Source organism: Sinohyriopsis cumingii, chromosome 17, assembly GCF_028554795.1.
Source record: "Sinohyriopsis cumingii isolate HCF-2022 chromosome 17, ASM2855479v2, whole genome shotgun sequence".
Taxonomy (NCBI): Eukaryota; Metazoa; Mollusca; class Bivalvia; order Unionida; family Unionidae; genus Sinohyriopsis; species Sinohyriopsis cumingii.
In genome coordinates, this window is record NC_142977.1 from 102,624,952 (window position 1) to 102,643,427 (window position 18,476).

General features: G+C 34.4%; 1 protein-coding gene across 3 annotated transcripts in view; it reads right to left on the reverse strand.

The window, feature by feature from the left end:
- Positions 1 to 3,737: 3,737 nt before the first annotated feature.
- LOC149779574 (autophagy-related protein 9A-like) overlaps positions 3,738 to 18,476 on the reverse strand; it is a 96,571-nt gene continuing 81,832 nt past the window's right edge. For all 3 annotated transcript variants that reach the window (XM_089940316.1, XM_089940318.1, XM_089940317.1), the window contains 2 exons: positions 15,363 to 15,472; positions 3,738 to 12,657 (listed from right to left, as the gene is read on the reverse strand). In XM_089940316.1, the coding sequence (XP_089796442.1) occupies positions 12,178 to 12,657; positions 15,363 to 15,472 (590 nt within the window). In that variant the 3' untranslated portion in view covers positions 3,738 to 12,177. The remainder of the gene's footprint in view (positions 12,658 to 15,362; positions 15,473 to 18,476) is intronic.

Sequence of the window (18,476 nt, forward strand, 5' to 3'; positions counted from 1 at the left end):
ACTAAGCAAAATGAAATCAGTATGGTTTGTAATGCTAAATTATGATATTTTCTTCCAAGCCAGCAAATAAATTAAACGGTAGTCTTATCCTAGAACTTTGTGGAAAATAGCCAAACAGCAACTTAAATAAAATCCTATTGAAGAGAAAGCACAATTATTTCAAAAGAAGCAAATCTGAAGGAAGAAAATTATTTTCTCACAAAACTCGGATTCCTAGATCTGCAGTCTACCTACTATATTCATATCCCCACAAAATGTACTCAATGCTTTGAAGTGTTGATATATTCAGAAGATGTGGACCTGATACAATTAACCCTAAACTATACGCTGGTCTACAGCTGAAATGCTTCCGAAATAAATGTAGTCAAACTTTGCTGATTCTGGGTCACTGAGAATGAACATGATGCTTAAAATTGCTGATTGGCTCTAGTTTTAAAGATTTGATATTGGATCAGTATATACGACCCTTGACATGGGAATGGTGAAGGAAAAGTGCGTTATAAAGGGAAGGGATCTCCATTTAAACCAGAAATGACTAAAATACATCTTTGCCTTTATCAATGAATAAATCTCTGACTGGGTTTGGACAGTACTTGCTTTTTTAGTCAAAACAATGAATGATGCAATATGAAGCTGGTATTGCGTCCTACATTATATGATTTGTATCATGTTATATCTAGAAGTCATGGATGATGCAACATCACTCTGCTGAACAAACTGCCCTATATCAGCTCTAGAAATCATACAGTGTCATGCTGTCTTATTTGTCAGTGGTTGATTTTGCAAAGGGACACATTTCTGTTAGCCAAAGTGAGCAGAGATGCCGCACACTTGTGTGAACAATGCAGAAAACTTCTGCTATGTTTGTGGTGAAAGGACTTCTGCATCACAAAAGCGCAGTATAACCACTATGGTTAAGAAAGCCTATCACATTTATTTTGGCTGCAAAACTGGAGATCAGGACAAGAGGTGGGCCTCACACAAATGCTGCAACAAATCTCTGCCAGTGGTTGAACAGGAAAAGGAAATCTATCCCTTTTGCAGTGCCAATGATTTGGAGAGAGCCAACAGATCATATCAGCAATTGTTACTTCTGCATGGAGCCTCCAGTTGGTTAAGGTGTCAAAAAAGAAAAAGTGGACTGTGTATTATCCAAATATTCCATCAGTTATATGCCCAGTACGCTATGGAGAAGGACTGCGTAACAAGAGGAAGAGGATGAAACTTCTAGTCCTGAACCATCAATGTCAAATGACTCATATTTTCTCCCATCCTCCTCCTCTGAACTACACCTCATAACACAAGGTAAAAAGAATGACCATGTTAGGGATTTGGAACTAACAAAGAAAAAGGCAGAGCTGTTGGGCTCCAGACTACAGCATTAGAATCTCCTGGCAGGTTATGTTAGGGTTTCCATGTTCCATGACAGTCAAAAGGATCTTGTCCCATTCTTCTTCATAGAAGGTAATCTTGTAGTCTGCAACTGTTCATTGATTCATCGAAGACAAGTCTTAAATCTGTTTTGCTGCATAATAGCAATGTTTTGCCATCAACTCCAGTTGATCATGTAATCCATATGAAGGAAACCCATGAAAACATGAAACAACTTTTGAGGTGCATAAACTATGACCAACATCTGTGGCAGTCTTATGGCAATTTGAAGGTTTTCTCCCTTGTTTGGTCTGCAGACTGGATACACAAAGTACTGCTGGGATAGTCATGTGAGAGTTTCCCACTACATTAAGAGAGAGAGACTGGCCACTCAGACAGTCGTTGGAGCCTGGGAGGAAAATTGTTCAGCATCCACTACATGCTGAATCAAGGAAGATTTAGTTACCATCATTGCACATCAAGCTGGGTCTGATGAAGAACTTTGTCAAGGCCACAGACAAAACACAAGCAGCTTTCAAGTATCTCCATGGAAAATTTCCAAGGTTAAGTGAAGCTAAGATAAAGAATGGTGTATTTGTTGGTCCTCAGATTCGTGAACTTCTTTGAGATGATGCATTCAAGTTAAAAGCCTTCCAGTTAATGGCAACAAATTTTCTCGGAAACAACAAGGCAGACAACTACAGGGAGCTGGTAGAAAACCTTCTCAAGACATACAAAAGCCTTGGTTGCAAACATGTCACTAAAGATACATTTGTTGCACTCTCATCTGGACTTTTTTTGCAATGAACTATGAAGCAGTGAGCAACGAGTACTGAGAGTGATTCACCAGGACATTGCAACAATGGAGAAACGCTATCAGGGCAAATGGAGCCTATCAATGCTTGCAGACTATTGCTGGACAGTGACAAGAGATGCTTCATTTAATGAATATAAGAAACAAACCAAGAAGCGCAGAGTAGATGCTGAATTAGAACTAAACTATGTACTGATATATACTTAAGTCTTTGCTGTTTTTTAAAGTGTTACATAAACAGGGAAGGTGAAATAATATCGTGTAAAGCAACCATAAACGCATAAAAAGACTTAGGTTTACAATTTATGATTAAAACTCTACTATCTACACAATATACATAGATGTACAATGTAAAAACTTAAATACATGTATCTTGGAAACAGTAGCCAATCAGTTGTTTTAATTGTCATATTTGAATTCAGTACATCAAAATCCATAATAAACAGCACATTTTATCTCTAAAGCAGATGAATTCTAAAGAAATTGTGGACCAGTAGTTATTAAAGGCAAGTACAGAATCTATTGCTGCTCTCTATCGTCACATTGTGATGGTTCCTTAACTAATTATTTCAAGTAGATAAGAAGAGTGATAAATCTTGTTTATCTAATTATAAACCTTTCTCCTTCCTTGGTTATCATGGTCAAGCATATAAGAATTGTGTATTTTAATTTCTGTCAACAAATAATTTCATTTTGATGTAAAAATTCAAGTTTGACATTTTTCTTGCCAGCATAAAGGTGTTGAAAAATCTCTTTTTATTCTTAAAATACAAATCTTGTATTGCATAAATTTTTTACCTCTAAATTTATGGAAGTAATTTCTACTGTATTTTATACTAGGTAGCTATACCACAAAACTGGCAGCAAAGTTTCTACTGCATGTTTAGAACCCTGCAAACACTAGTTTCTCCAAAATGTGTGCTACTAGTTTCTGCCATTTTTTTCAGACCCATTTTCTCACTATTTCTCCAAAAGACTAAATAATCATGATCTGTGATTCATCTGCATTTGCTTTATGATCCATTATTAACTATGAACAGCATTATTCATAAAGGCACAAGAATGACAAATTTCATAATTCCCTTACATGTTGGTGATGTCCTCTGATACTATGTATCCCACTCTGAAAATCCTTTATTTTTGATCATTTGGGACCAATCAGGACTGTTTTCAATTAATAGTAAATAAAAATACCAGAAATCAGGGAAATTCCCTGATGATTCTGATTATATCACATATCCAAAACCAAAATAGTTAATCAGCTTCTTGTTGTTGCATGGGTTTAATCTCATTTTTGAGCACACGATAGGCTATACATGATGGCTAGTATAAACAGTGGAGGAAGAACCTGGGAAAACCCCAGTAAGAACCACCAACCCACAGGAAGCTACTGGCAAACTTTCTCACACTCTTACATTGGCCAAGCCTGAGATTCGAACCCACAGAGAGAGAGGTGAGATGGCAGTGATTGGAGAAGCGAGCACCTTAGACCACTTGGCCAGCCAGGGCCCTCATCAGTTTGTGGTCACATAGATAATAATGGAAGGGAACACAAGTGCAAGCCATTTATTAAGCAAAGGTTGTTTTGGATACACGTATGGTGATACATTAAAGATTTAAATGTGCAAATGTAACTTGTCTTAAGAATGCTAATTTAAGTAAAATAAGTATTATAAATTGCAAATAAACAATCTTTACAGCTCGTCATGACTTGAATTTGAACAGCTAACTTTAAAATTTCCATCCACTTGTAGTCTCAATTTGCTGTACTTCTTTGTACCAGCTATCTTCCATTCACAGCCAAAACCTTTCCAGTTGGTTGAAAAAGAAGTTGCACTCTTTATTTGCATAACTCAGGCTTTGGATTATATCACAACCTTAAAAAAAGGTGGGGTAGAAGGCCTTTTATAAAATTTATATTACTTATTAATGACCTACCACGTTTACTAGAGGACTCAATTTCATCTACAGATCTCTATGCAGATGAGACAACATTGTCATGGACTGGAAATTTCTTTTCAGTATGCCCCAAACAAACTGGACAACTGGTGCAAATGCAATGGCATGGTGTTAAATACTGGTAAAACTAAAATATTCCTATCTCAAAATGGCAAAAAAGAACAAATCTTGATAGCAATGAACTGTGTCTAACATGGAATGATAAAAATTGGCAAATGGTTTGTCATAATAGACTGCTTGGTGTTTTGGTAGATAATAACCTATCATGGACTGAACATATCAAACATATCAGTAAAAAAGTTAATTCAAGTTTATGGCTTCTCAGTAGCATAAAGACATTTTCTCCCAGAAAGGCACAGAAAACTATTTTATAACAGTTACATACAAAACTATTTATATTATTGTAATACAGTATAGAGTAATTCAAATGATATAAACATAGCAAAGCTAGCGCATCTTCGAAAAAGAGCATTCGGACCAATATCAATCCAAAAAGAAAGCAAGGAAAATTTTGCTGGTAAGTTAAAAATATTACCTAAAGACCAAATCCGGTTGAGAAACGCCAAATTAAAGTACAGGATATCCAATAATAGTGCTCCTGAATATCCATGTCTACCAAACAGTATAAAATTCCTAAACCAAATAAGGAATTATTTTAAAAAAAGTTTCCAATACTCTGGAACTTTGCTTTGGAATAGTATTCCAGTTGAGATTAGAGATGCCCACTCTATTTCCTTCTTCCAAACCCAATATATCGAGTGGCTTCAGAGATGCAGCTTAAATAAATGAATTCCTTTGTATGAGGGCCTCAAGGTAGATTAGTTTTTAGCTAACTGTTTTACCCTCTTTAAATAAAGCCATTATTATTATTATTATTATTATTGCTTCAAAGATGCAGTTAAAATGAGAATGAAAATAGTTATTGCATGTATATTGACTATGTGTCTTCAATACGTCTCTGGTGAAAGGAAAGAAAGTAAATATGTGTCTATACATGTACGTGCTATTATGTATAGGTAGATTAGTTCATTAGCTAATTGTGTTACCCTCTTTAAATAAAGTCATCATTATTATTATTATTATTCTTAAGAACTAAATCATCCATAACATTTTTATGGAACTGGGCAGCTGAAAGTACAATAGTACTGATTGGCCCAAAAATCAATATGAAGTTCAAGCACTTCGAACATTTTTGATGAGCCCCAAAACCATACTTATTTTAAACATTTAGAACAGTCTTGATTGGCTCCAGTGCCCATACTTAATTACAACAGCTGAAACAGTCTTGATTGGCCCCAATACCCATTCCTAATTAAAATCTCTAGAACAGTCTTGACTGGCCCATATACCCATACCTAATTAGAACAGTCCTAATTGGCCCCAACACCTATACTTAATTAAAACAATTAGAACGGTCATCACTGACTCATATTCATACATAATTAAGACACTTAAAACAGTAAAAATTGGCCCAAAAAACCAAACTTTATTAAATTCAGTGCTTCCAAACCTTTATATCTTTAGTTCTGAAAAATCCATTTGTATCAAATTGCCACTCAAAGTAGTAATTAATGTGCTCATAAAACTGCATTGGATGTGATGCATTTTTTTAAGTGAATAAATCAGTAGATTTCACTGTCATACCATTCTATCCTTGTGATCCAACCTCAAGTAAACAAAGTGTGAATTTAGTGGAATAAATCTGGACAAATGAGGACGAATGTAATGAATCAATATGAAATTTTATATTTAATTCTAAGTATGGTTTAACAAAATTCTTGTTACAGTTTCAAACAACCCACTCCACACATATTACAAGCCAGAAAGCTTGGTGCAAAATGTATCTCAGAAACATTCCGTTATACTCCATAGTATAAATAAGGTCTGCACATTATTTGAGAAAAACATTAAAAGCTTAATTTTGTAGCAAAATGTTTCTTGAACTGCTATTTTGAAGTAGTCACTTTCCTTTTTTATTTCAAAACCACCATAAACATAACAATCATTGTTGAAGCCATATGCTAAATTACATCATACAGTTTTGTACAAAATAAAGTATCCCACATCATGTTCTCTACTGGGAAACCGTATCAAATATACAGGACTGAAGAAAAATAACCACCCTACAATAAACAACTTCTTTGTTTTAAATTTCAAAGACAGTGGATCAATAGATTTTAATGTTTAAAGGAGATAAACTCGTTAACATTCAAAATGTAAATAGGGAATATGTTGATTGTAAACAAATCAATGCAGTGAATCTCTGAGTATTAGTTAAAACTTTATTCTTGCTGTGGTGTAGTGATCAAAGCAAACAGGCTTGGTGTCTCAAGTCTTAATCCCCAATTATACAGAAAGGCTATTATATAAGATGCCAAGATCTTGGTCTATGCAGTTTGTTTAGTATAATCAGTAGAAAAAACAACATAGACCCATATCTGCTGGCACATTATGTGACAGATCAGGGTCTATCTTGTTTACAGTTGCACCGGACTTTTAAGCGAGTATACGGTATACAGTAAAAGGTGAAGTTCAGGACTCTGCTGGTTATTTGGAGTGACTTTAATATACTCATGCCAAAAAGAAGCCAGAAACTGACAGAGAAATAGTAGCTAAGATTTTATGCTGCGCAATATATGAAGATAATCAGCTGAATATGAGAGGCTTAAATATTCACAAATCCTTACCAGACAATTGCATGCTGTCTGACAAGATCACACTTGTAGCTTTTCAATGTGTAATCTATATGATATCTGACTATCCAGAAACAAAGGTGACGTAATCATACACATGCAATTTAATTATATAATCAGTGGTCTGACAGACAAACAAAGACCAAGGTAAATTGCAATATTAACCTTTGAAAGAAACAAACATAAAATTAAAATGAATCCTCTTCTTCAAGACACAAATTCGTCTCTATTTCCTATGCAATTACAAATGACTCAATATGTATGAATTTAAATTAAAATTTTACGTGTATCTTGAATTTCACATTTAATGAATTTCAGATCATATTGTATAAACATTAGGGATGATGGATAGCATCAATTTTAAACTCTGGTTACAAATGAATGAATGTTATCAAAGTATGAGAAATTAGCTAAATTATTCATTCATTCCACATTTAAAAAAGGGCATTATGAAATCTATGACAATAAATATACAGATGGCAGATATGTCTATCCCCCAGCCTGCCAAAATGCTAGGAGACAATTTTTCAAAGGTTCATAAATGGGAATTAATATTTATAAATTATACAGGGACATGATAGGCATCATGAAGTTTGTTCTGAAACAAAAATGTCATGATGGATGGATGAACAGAAAAGCTGACAAAATATTAAACCTCTTGAAACTGAAGACTTATGAATAGCAAAAGCCATATCAACAAAATTAGTCAAATACATGTACCAAATTTCACACAGATATCTTAACGGTTTTGGAGTTTTGCCCCCAAAGACGAGAAATATGGATAATGGATGGACTGTCAAAAGGACAGTTTATTAAAAAAATTAAACTGAAGAATTGTGAATAATAAAATTAATGTGAACAAAGTTTCAGTGAGAGATTTGTATGAATGATGAGTGGATAGATTAAAAGGCATGCTGAGAAACAATACAAACATTCCCACAAAATGTGATCTTGACCTAAGGCCAAATATTTAGATGTGAATGTCACAGAATTTCAGTCTTAAATTCTTAATGATCCATGCAATCTATGAACAAAATCCATCAAGGAGTTTGGAGAAATATTAACCAAATTAAAAACTTTCACCAAAACCATAATGCAAATTATGTATGTCTGTGACCTTGAACCCAAGGTCAAAGGGGCAGGTGTGCATATCAACCAATGAATTGTCTTAGATTCATGATGCTTCACCCAGGTATGAATAAAATCCATCAGGGGGTTTAATAAATATGAGCAAATGAAACAATTTTAACCAAACCACTATACAGTAAAATTTGGTCAAATTCTGCCGAGTGGTTGCTTATAAGTCACTTAAAAGTTTTTCCATTTTTTTTCTGTGCGTGTAATGGTGGTCAAATTTAAACAATGATCAGCATCTTCTGCCAATAACTGAAACATCTTCATGCCTGGATGCTTTCTATCAAATTTGTTCAAATTCTGCAGAATAGTTTGGGGGCCCCGAGTGGCCGAGTGGTCTAAAGGGCTCTCCGTTACGGATCAATGCCATCTCACCATTGTCTGCGTAGGTTCGAGTCTCGGATTCGGCCAATGTGGGTATGTGAGAAAGCATGCCAGTAGCTTCTCGAGGGTCGGTGGTTCTTTCCGGGGATTTCCCGGGTTCTTCCTCCACCATTAATACTGGCTGCCATGTATAGCCTATCGTGTGCTGAAAAATGGCATTAAACACTACAACAACAACAACAAAAGCAGAATAGTTCCTGAAAAGAAACTGTTAACAGGTCTTTCTGTTTTTAGTAATAGCACTTATAGTTGATGGACAATCTGCCTGACCTGAATAAGCTTGGAAGGCCTTCAGTCCAAGAAGCTTCCTGCCAGGTTTTGCTGAAATTGGTACAAATTTTTTCTGAGAAGTAGTCAACAATAGCAGCTGCTGATGGACACAAACAATAAAACTCACTTTACAGCCATGTGAGCTAAAATCCTTAACCATACACCGCTAAGAAGTTGGCCTAAGGTAGTCCTAGAAGTGAAGGAATATGAAGCACCAAAAGCAGACCTTTGAAATTCTTTCTGAAGTCTACTTGCTCATAAGAATATAGATTTCTGATACTACTTTAAATAGATAGTATTTTACATAAATGGCAAAAATATGCCCTTTTAATATCATAATATTTCCCCTCCAATAATCATAATATCATTGCATTACTTTCTTCAATTTTAAGTTCTCTAAACCTGTGGTATGAGATTCAACTTTTCAGATGGGTTTAGGATATTTACTTGCCCATGTGAAAAACTTTCCTGATGGGTTTAGGATATTTACTTGCCCATGTGAAAATTCAACTTTTGTGATGGATAATCTGTATTAGGATATTTGCTTGCCCAGTTGAAAATTCACTTGGGCAATAGACAGTGTGAATTTGAAGGCTTAGTAAGGAACTGATGGCCTTGAATGAGAAATTATATGCCTCTGAACATCTTAGAACCTGGAATCAAATCCAGAACCTTTGTGATATAAGGCAAGTACATTACTGCTGTACTATAAAGAAACCTATCACACTCCCACCAACTCATTGCTGACTCTACAGCAACCATCTACTGCAAGAGGAAAAAGACTCCCTTCTGTGATGTATATTTCTGGGAGGCTAATTGTCATCCAACGAATCTAATTAATGATTTGTGAATTATTTCAAGCATGAAGAGCTTGGCTTCCAACATTTCTTGTTTTATTGAAATTGAACCTTCTACATATTTTATGTTCACAACAAGTGTTAAAAAGCCATGGTGGCTCATTGGTTAGATCCAAGACTTGTGACTGAAAGGGTATGATTTCAAATCCTGTAACTGGTCAGATCACCTATCATGGAGTGCTTGAGAAGGCAATGTACTCGTGTTGCCTTGACACTGAATTACTACGACACGTAAAACCAAAAACCAACCAACCAACCAAATGTATCCTATTTTGCTTATTTCATCATAATCTTTGGAAATGACAAATATTTTGAATTTAAAACATATTATTTATTTTATTCATTTTAAATGTGACGTATTCTCATGGATAAATTTAAAATATTTATGGCAAAATTCAAGGATTCTCTTTTGTTTATCAATTCACAAAAACGTTACAGATAAAATCAAATTTTGTAAAATTACATTTATAAGGCAAATTGTAAAATTAAGGATATTTTAAGGTCATAAAAACCATGTTTACACAAGAATATTATAGAATATATACTTAACAAATGTTACATAATAATTCAGCTTTTAATGGTACATCATACCATCAAAAAATATTTCCCTACACAGCCATTACAGATCAGAACATTTAAAGCAGTGATGGCTCAGAGGTCTGAATTGATATTTTCATAAGTTCAGGTAGAGACAGATACCGACAGAGATGTTGCTTTTCAGGGTTATATTAAAGGGAGGTAACTACATTAAGGCATCATCATTTACCTAAGTTGCCTCCCTTGACTAAAGATGTTGAATCTATACTTTCTTTATAATTTATACAAGTCCACCTAGTTTGCTGCTATGATGGATACTATGTCGGCGATAAGGAGAGATTGAAAATCCAAAGCTAATAAAATGAATTTTTCATACTATAATTGAAATACAATTTTAAAAAAATATGATAAAGGACATTCATTACAATTTTACACAAAAATTGTCAGATGATGGTGAAATTTTCATGTTATTGAAAACATTCATTTCTAACTATACCAGAAATTGATAAAACTTATTAAAATACATTGAAAAAAAATATGTACATGGTTTCACTTGCCTTTGGTAAAAAATTCATTTTGTGCAAACAACTCAGACAACTTGAAGAAAATGGTCAAACTACAGAATAATTGTTAATGTACAGCCTGTATTTGGTTTGTTGCATGCAAACATTTGCTGGAACAGGATGAGACAGCTTGAACACACAGATAACAAACTGTGTACTAAGCACAGAAACTGCATATAAATACCAACAAAAAGTCATTCTTAAACCCTGAACAAAAAGCTGTTGTTTTGCCAGCATATGAAGCCCACCTCGGAGCTTTCAATAAATTGGTGAATTAGGATATTTGCTTGCCCATGTGAAAATTCCTTTGCCCTTGGCAACAGGCAGTGCAGATTGGAAAGTCTAGTGAGGAACTACTGGCCTTGGACAAGAAACTAGTTGCCTTTGTACATGCCAGAAACAGGAATCAAATCCAGAATATTTGTGATGCAAGGCAGGTACATGGACTGCTGCACTATAAAGAGACCCAGTAAAATGGTGTTGTACACATCAAGATGTATCCAAATACCACATGTCTCTGTGGCCAACTGGATTTTAGAAACTGACCAACTTCAGTATTAATCTTTGGTGTGGATGGATGGATGGACATATAGACAGATATGCACATGCATACCAAGGTGATCACTAAGTTGACCTTCTACCATGGTGGTTTAACAAAAACTATATTGGAACAGGGAAACAGAGAGGAAAAAAGCACTTTCAAAATTTGTTTGTAACCTTACAATAAAGCCCTAATAAATCTTTAACTGACATTATACATATTATTACACAGAAGTTAAAGGACAAGGTGTACGGTCTATGACAATTTATATGTACCACATGAAAAAAGCAAAGCAAACATGGTAAATGAGGTATTTGTCAGCAAAGTAAAATTGCATGCATACATGTAAACTTAAATCATGTAAATTTCTTTACATCTTAACAAGATAAAATAAAACTATAAATATCACAGTGGTTACAACACTCTGTATCACTATGTTAATCAGCAATATTAACTTGGGTTTAATCTGATTAGACAACTTGAAGCGAAGTATGGAGTTCTGTCTGCACATCAAGCCATAAGAATGACAAATAAACCAAGAACACAAATACGTATTTTAATATTCCAATCGGGGATATGTGCATTTGGGAAGGGGAAGTCAATAAAATCTTGTGATGGCTTTTATGACCAGGAACTATTACTGCCATTACTAGCTACTTAACCTCCCATGCTCGTTTCTTATTATTTCTTATTTCATCATTCTATTTTGTCTTTCAGTATTGTCATTTTGTTTAGTTCCCAGACAGCAAAGATAAGGACTATACGAGTGTATATATATATATATATATATATATATATATATATATATATATATATATATATATATATATTCAAGATTAGACAAATACTAAGTTTGTCGCTATAATTTTACTGTTTTCTTATCTACATCCATCTTGCTTATTCTTGGCCATTGGGCATCAGATAGGAAATTGTGTCTCTAACTCTGTAATGCACCCATATCATTATATTCCAGTGCTTTATTCGGCAAACCCAACGTTACTGTTATGACACAGTCAAATAAAATACACTCTTGTTTAACAAAAGCAATTACATATCAATTAATAGAACTCTTTTTTTTCTCTATGGCCTCAGGCTGATGTGAATTCCCTCCCTCCTCTTTATCAACTTCCACAAGGTGCTCCTCCTGTATATTTGGCATTAATGAAGTAGCTGCTGTTGAGGGTGTTCCAGGGCTTGTCTCATGTCTCTGCCATACAGCCCGAGCACGAATATTGTCCAAACTTTCATATCCTATATGGCCTCTGCGAGTCCTTGTGTCATGCATGAATAATGCACTATAGCTCATATCATTGGACATGAGCTCTAAAGTACCCTCATCATACTGTATGCTTCCAATAGAATGAGGTCCAAAACTGCCATGAATACTGTTTATATTTCCCACTGATTGCATACCTGGCCCATCATACTGAGATATCGCCCCTCGTAGGCGAGTTGTCCCAGAGGGTAGCATAGATAAGTTGATAGAAGGTGACATGGCACTTTGTCCAGCTATACTGGATACCAAACTGGTGTACTGAAATGAAAATAGTAAATTACTGTGACTCAAAGTATTGGCGAGCATAACAAAATTTACCCCAAAATTTACCCGAATGCTGTGTCTCGCTTCAATATACTTAGAAATGTCACTGCAGCATGAAAAGGTCACTGTGACCTATTTTGTTGCATGGTAAGCTGTATGGCTCGATTTTCATGACTGTAAATTCAACTGAGAGAATAAAAGTTCAGTTGAAAATTGATGTTGATGATGATGCAACAATAAAAATTACATAAGTTTGTGACATATTTCTTGCCAATGTTTTGCAGGCAAGAAAAATGACATTAAAAAGGAGTATCATATTCAAAAGAGAAAGTGGCTAAAAATTCAGGATTATCAGCTTTGGAAATTAAAAATCCTTGGAAATTTTAAGATTATAAAAAAAATTGATGTTGACATCATTAGGCCAAACAGTGTATATAAAATGGTGTACAAATTTTTGTTTTGTTTCCAACAGTTTTTAAAGGCACTTTAACATATTCATTGTCTATATCATGCTAATGAAATGGAAGCTAAGGTACTTTCTCAAAGACACATCAAGACAGTCATCCCTGGCTAACCTGAGCAGGTACTGAACCCACAACCTTTGGGTAATGGTTTCAAGGCTCTGCCAGCTGAGCAACTGCACCTCCCTAAAAGTGAATGGCTGTGAGTAAAGTTTACAAAATACAAACTATTCATAACTGTTCAATTTTCTAAATCTTTACTTTTGATCAAAAATGTATTAAAATTTTGTAAGAGGTTGTGTGTTTTATGGTGTCAATTAAAATGTAATTATTTTACAGACTGAAAATGACATTCATTAAATACAGGAAACAGTTTTGTGACTATTAGGCTGTATCAATTAGTCTTGAGTAAAGATGTAAATAACAAGAGTGTAATCAGGGGCCCCAAGTGGCCAAGTGGTCTAAAGTGCTCTCCGTTATGGATCACTGCCATCTCACCTCTGTCTGCATGGGTTCAAGTATCGGATTCGGCCAATGTGGGTACGTGAGAAAGACTGCCAGTAGCTTCTCATGGGTCGGTGTTTCTTTCTGGGGTTTTCCCGGGATCTTCCTCCACCATTCATACTGGCCGCCATGTATAGCCTATCGTGTGCTGAAAAATGACATTAAACCCAGCAACTACAACAACAACAAGAGTGTAATCATACCAAGAACATGGGAGAAAACAAGTATCTAGCACTGTGTAAACGTTTTAAATGGTAAATTGGTAGATTAACAACTTTGGACAAAAGCATGGATGAGAATAAATATCAGACACTGAGTAAATGTTTTAAAAGGTAAAGTAGCAGATTAAAACCCTTGAAAAAAATATAGGAGAAAACAAGTACTGAGTAACTGTTTTAAAAGGTAACTTGGTAGATTAAAAACCCTACACTGCAACATTGAAGAAAACATCTATCAGTCACTGAGTAACTGTTTTAAAAGGTAACTTGGTAGATTAAAAACTCAAGACAAATATGTAGGGGAAAACTATCAAGTACTGAATACATGTTTTAATAGGTGAACTGATTGATTACAAAAGCTGTACCATAAAAACCCTAAAATTCTGCAAATATACTACAGTATATGATACAAGAAATGTGATCAAAAGGCATTTTTAACGATTGTTGTTGTTGTTGTAGTGTTTAATGCCATTTTTCAGCACAAGATAGGCTATACATGACAGCCAGTATTAATGGTGGAGGAAGAATCCAGGAAAACCCCAGAAAAACACTACTGACCCATGAAAAGCTACTGGCCAGCTTTCTCACGTACCAACATTGGCCGTGACTGAGACTCGAACCCACACAGACAGAGATGAGATGGCAGTGATAACTAACAGTAATGAATGAATACTTTTTCAACTTGTTATCTTCCATGATGTGGAAATATTCATTCTAGTTTAAAAGAAAACTTATTTTATTTCATTTAGCAATAATGAAGTCATAGAATATTAATGTTTTAATTTCAAATGATACAAATCTTGAACTGAGATTTAACAATACTTTGTCCAGTTTAAAAATTATTATATATATATATATATATATATATATATATATATATATATATATATATATATATATATATATATATATATAGATAGATAGATAGATAGTTCAATTTACTGTATATATACTTTTTTTTCAATAGTGATCTTCATTTAGGACTACCAGCTTGCATATTTAAGTATAATGCTAAATTTCGGATTTGTTACTATGGTAAACAACAAATGCTGCAGAGTATTAAGTAAAATTGTGACAACTGATATTAATATCATGCACTGTAAAATTTTGATTGTCCAAAAATATGTATATTTACATAGTGTTATGCATATTAATAGACCTTTTCAAAAGATAAATTCCAATGCTTTTAATACATGATACACCCCAACCCCTCTGAATAGTGACCAAGGGGTTGTAAATACTAAACCATTAGATGCCCTGCATGATGTCTCATCCTGCTACAAATGCATGTAACAGACAGACATGTGGACAGATGGACATACTAATGGCAGGTTGAAGCACAGAGATAAATATCACTGTTGTGTACCATAAATGACACTCTTTGTCATTCCAATGCTTGATAGCATAATTATGATTTAAGCAAAATCATTTAGGTGATGTCACTATTTACATTTTGCCATTTTTCTTAATAACAGCTATTTTGGATATGATCTGTTATAAATAGGCACATGCTTACCCCCATTCCCAGTCCTGTGGCCCCACTCGGCACCAGACTTTGATAATGAGAGTAGCCTATTCCAGTAACGTCCTGCTGCATCGAGTTGAGAGATGTTAGATCTCGGTGAACTGTATAAAAATAAATTAATCTTTTAAGAACAGAAACTTGAATGGCATAAAATTAAATAACTTCAATGTACTAATGTCATGGCATTTGTATTAATAATGATGCTAGAAAAACAAAAGGCGATAGTAAAGTATTTTATTAATATCTTGTTTTGTACCAACCTCGTGATTTGCAATGAAAACAATAAAACATGAAATAACATTTACTAGTTCTCTCTGATGACTCCTAATACTTACCTGAACATTTGATCAAAGTATGTGGTCATGAACTATACTTACTGTGCAGAAGCCATTATTTTCATACAAAATATACCATGACTGTGACCTCAGATCTTTAAACCTCAAAATGTCAACATTTTCTTTACTATCCTAAGTGCGACTCATTCCAAGATTTTGTCAAGGAACTTACACTAGAACAAAAGTTATTCTGTAAAAACAATATTTCTTCACTTGACCTTTTGATCTTCACATCACCAAGCCTCATCCATACTTTAAGTACATGCCTTCAACAAACCCTAGTCTAGAATTAAAGTTATTCCGCAAATACATAATCAAAAACAATTTTCCTTTTTCTGTCACAGTGAGCTTGATCTTTTCACCTTTTGACCCAAAAATCAGAAGGCTTCTTTCTTACTCAATGTGTAAGTCATCCACATACTCTTTGTGAAGGTTCATTGTCAAAAACTAACATTTTTGTGCGGAAACAATTTTTCTTTCTCCAGTCAGCAACCTTAAAAACTGTAATATTTTTACCCTGAAATAATGACTTCTTCCTGATTTCAAAATCTAGATATCCAAAACATTGGTCAGTGTCACTGTTGTAGAACTAATGTAACTGTCTAAAAATCATTTCTCTTTTTTTTCTCCATCTGAGTGACCTTGACCTTTGGACCCCAAAATCTTCTTTACCCCCAAATACAAACCCTCCACAAAGTTTGGTACAAGCCTGTAATGTACAAATAATGTTATTGTGCAGAAGACATTTTTTGTTTGTTCAGCCAGTAACTTGAACCTTCAGCCCTTTGGACCCAATAATTAAAAGGTTTCTTCCTTATCTCAAGCACACGATTTCTATGCTTTTCTAAAGATAGATTTCCAGGTCATTTACAGGGTTTTACCAGGATGAAATTAATTTTTTCAAGGTTCACAAATGACCATTACTTAATGGAATTAAAGAGCATTTTAGATTACAAAACATGCATTTTGTAAATCTAAAGAGGTTTCTCATTCAAGATTCTCCCAAATATCTAAGTCAGAAAAGATGATCACATACAAAACCACAAAATGTATCACACGAAACAAGTTTGATTATATTCTTATAAACTGGCATGTAAAGTCATTCCAATCTACAGAATAAAAATTCTAACTTTATTTTGCTGACCTGCATTATGTTGCTAAGTGGGAGCAATATAATGAATATAAATTACTTTTGTTTCCTTTCAACCTTTAATTCTAAAGAATTCTATAGCAATATATATATATATATATGTGCATCTTACAGAAAGTAAACTTTTTCTATGACAGTATTAAAAATAACAACAAATGCAAAATAATTAGAATCTTGTCTTGTAATGAATAGAGTTTAACCCTGAATTTATCTGTACCAATAAAATCACAAACAAGATTTTTCAAACAACCTAATCTCCTTAAGACGAACTGGGTAAAAATCCATCATTTAAAAAACATTTTCAAAAGGGTTGATTTAAATTTTGACAAAAGGCCTTCAAAATTACATACTGTTGTATATACAAGGACTGAATTTTCTGTAAAATCAACTTGTCTTCTTGCAACTTGTTAAACCAGTCCCCAAACCTGTATTGATACAGGGGCTCGTATCGTCTTTTAATATATAATACAAGGGACAACAATGTCTCATTTCAGCTCTGAGATTGACAGCTCTGGTGGCCCAGTGGTTAGAGCGTCCGCCTCAGAAGCAAGAGGTCGTGGGTTTGAACCCCAGCCGAGTCATAACAAAGACTTCCAAAAATGGTACTAACAGCTACCTTGCTAGGTGCTCGGCATTAAGAGGTTAGTGTTAGGACTAGTCGGCCTGGTGTCAGGATAATGTGACTGGGTGGGACATCATGCTACATGTCTGCGGCATGATGCCCCAGTGCTAGACATCACTATAAATTGCCACTACAGACATCATAGCAATATGAAAAACTGTTAAAGCTATGTTAAAAATCCTAATCACACACACACACAGAGCTCTCAGATTCAAGAATTTGGACTACAAATTTGGCTCAAAACAAATAGCAGCCTGTTCAGGTTTCCTCCGAATATTCCAACCCCATTTTTCATATTTAGGTTGGGGTGTGGGGTCAATGCAATAGCATATTGAAAATTTGGAATTTGCCACCACTGTGTAGTAGCAACATATGCTAGTCGCTTTTCAGTGGGGCCAGAAAATTTAAATTTATGTTATGTCAACTTATACCTGCATGAAATCGATAGGAAAATGATTTATTTTCTCAGAAATGGCAAGCATTATAATCATTGTCTTTAATCCGCTGACAGACTAGGCGAAACTACGGCATATATGAAACCTGACCCAGTACTCACCATTAACATTACTAGTCATGTAACTTCCCAAATTTCAAACGACTACATCAGAAGTCCAATAATCATGTGATATCAACAACAAACTCTTTTTTAATGTTGTTGTACAGAAATTCAATTATATTAAAGGAAAGTCTGATACTTTTTGTAAAAGCCTGCAATCTGGCCAGTCTGATTTATAAAGCAGAGAGCACATGTCAACATGGTAGTCACATGATACAACGAAACTCCAGAAGTTGTTTTCGGAATATATGAATATATATATATGGAAAATGTTGTGTTCTTTCGGTTTTTTTTAATTTTTATTACAACCAGTATATTTTTATTTTGTGTACTCATGCGACTAGCCATGCAAATCACAATTAACAGGTCACATTTCATCAATGCTGTAGTTTTATCTTGTTTTTCAGCAGATTAAAGACATAACAATATTAATACTCACAAT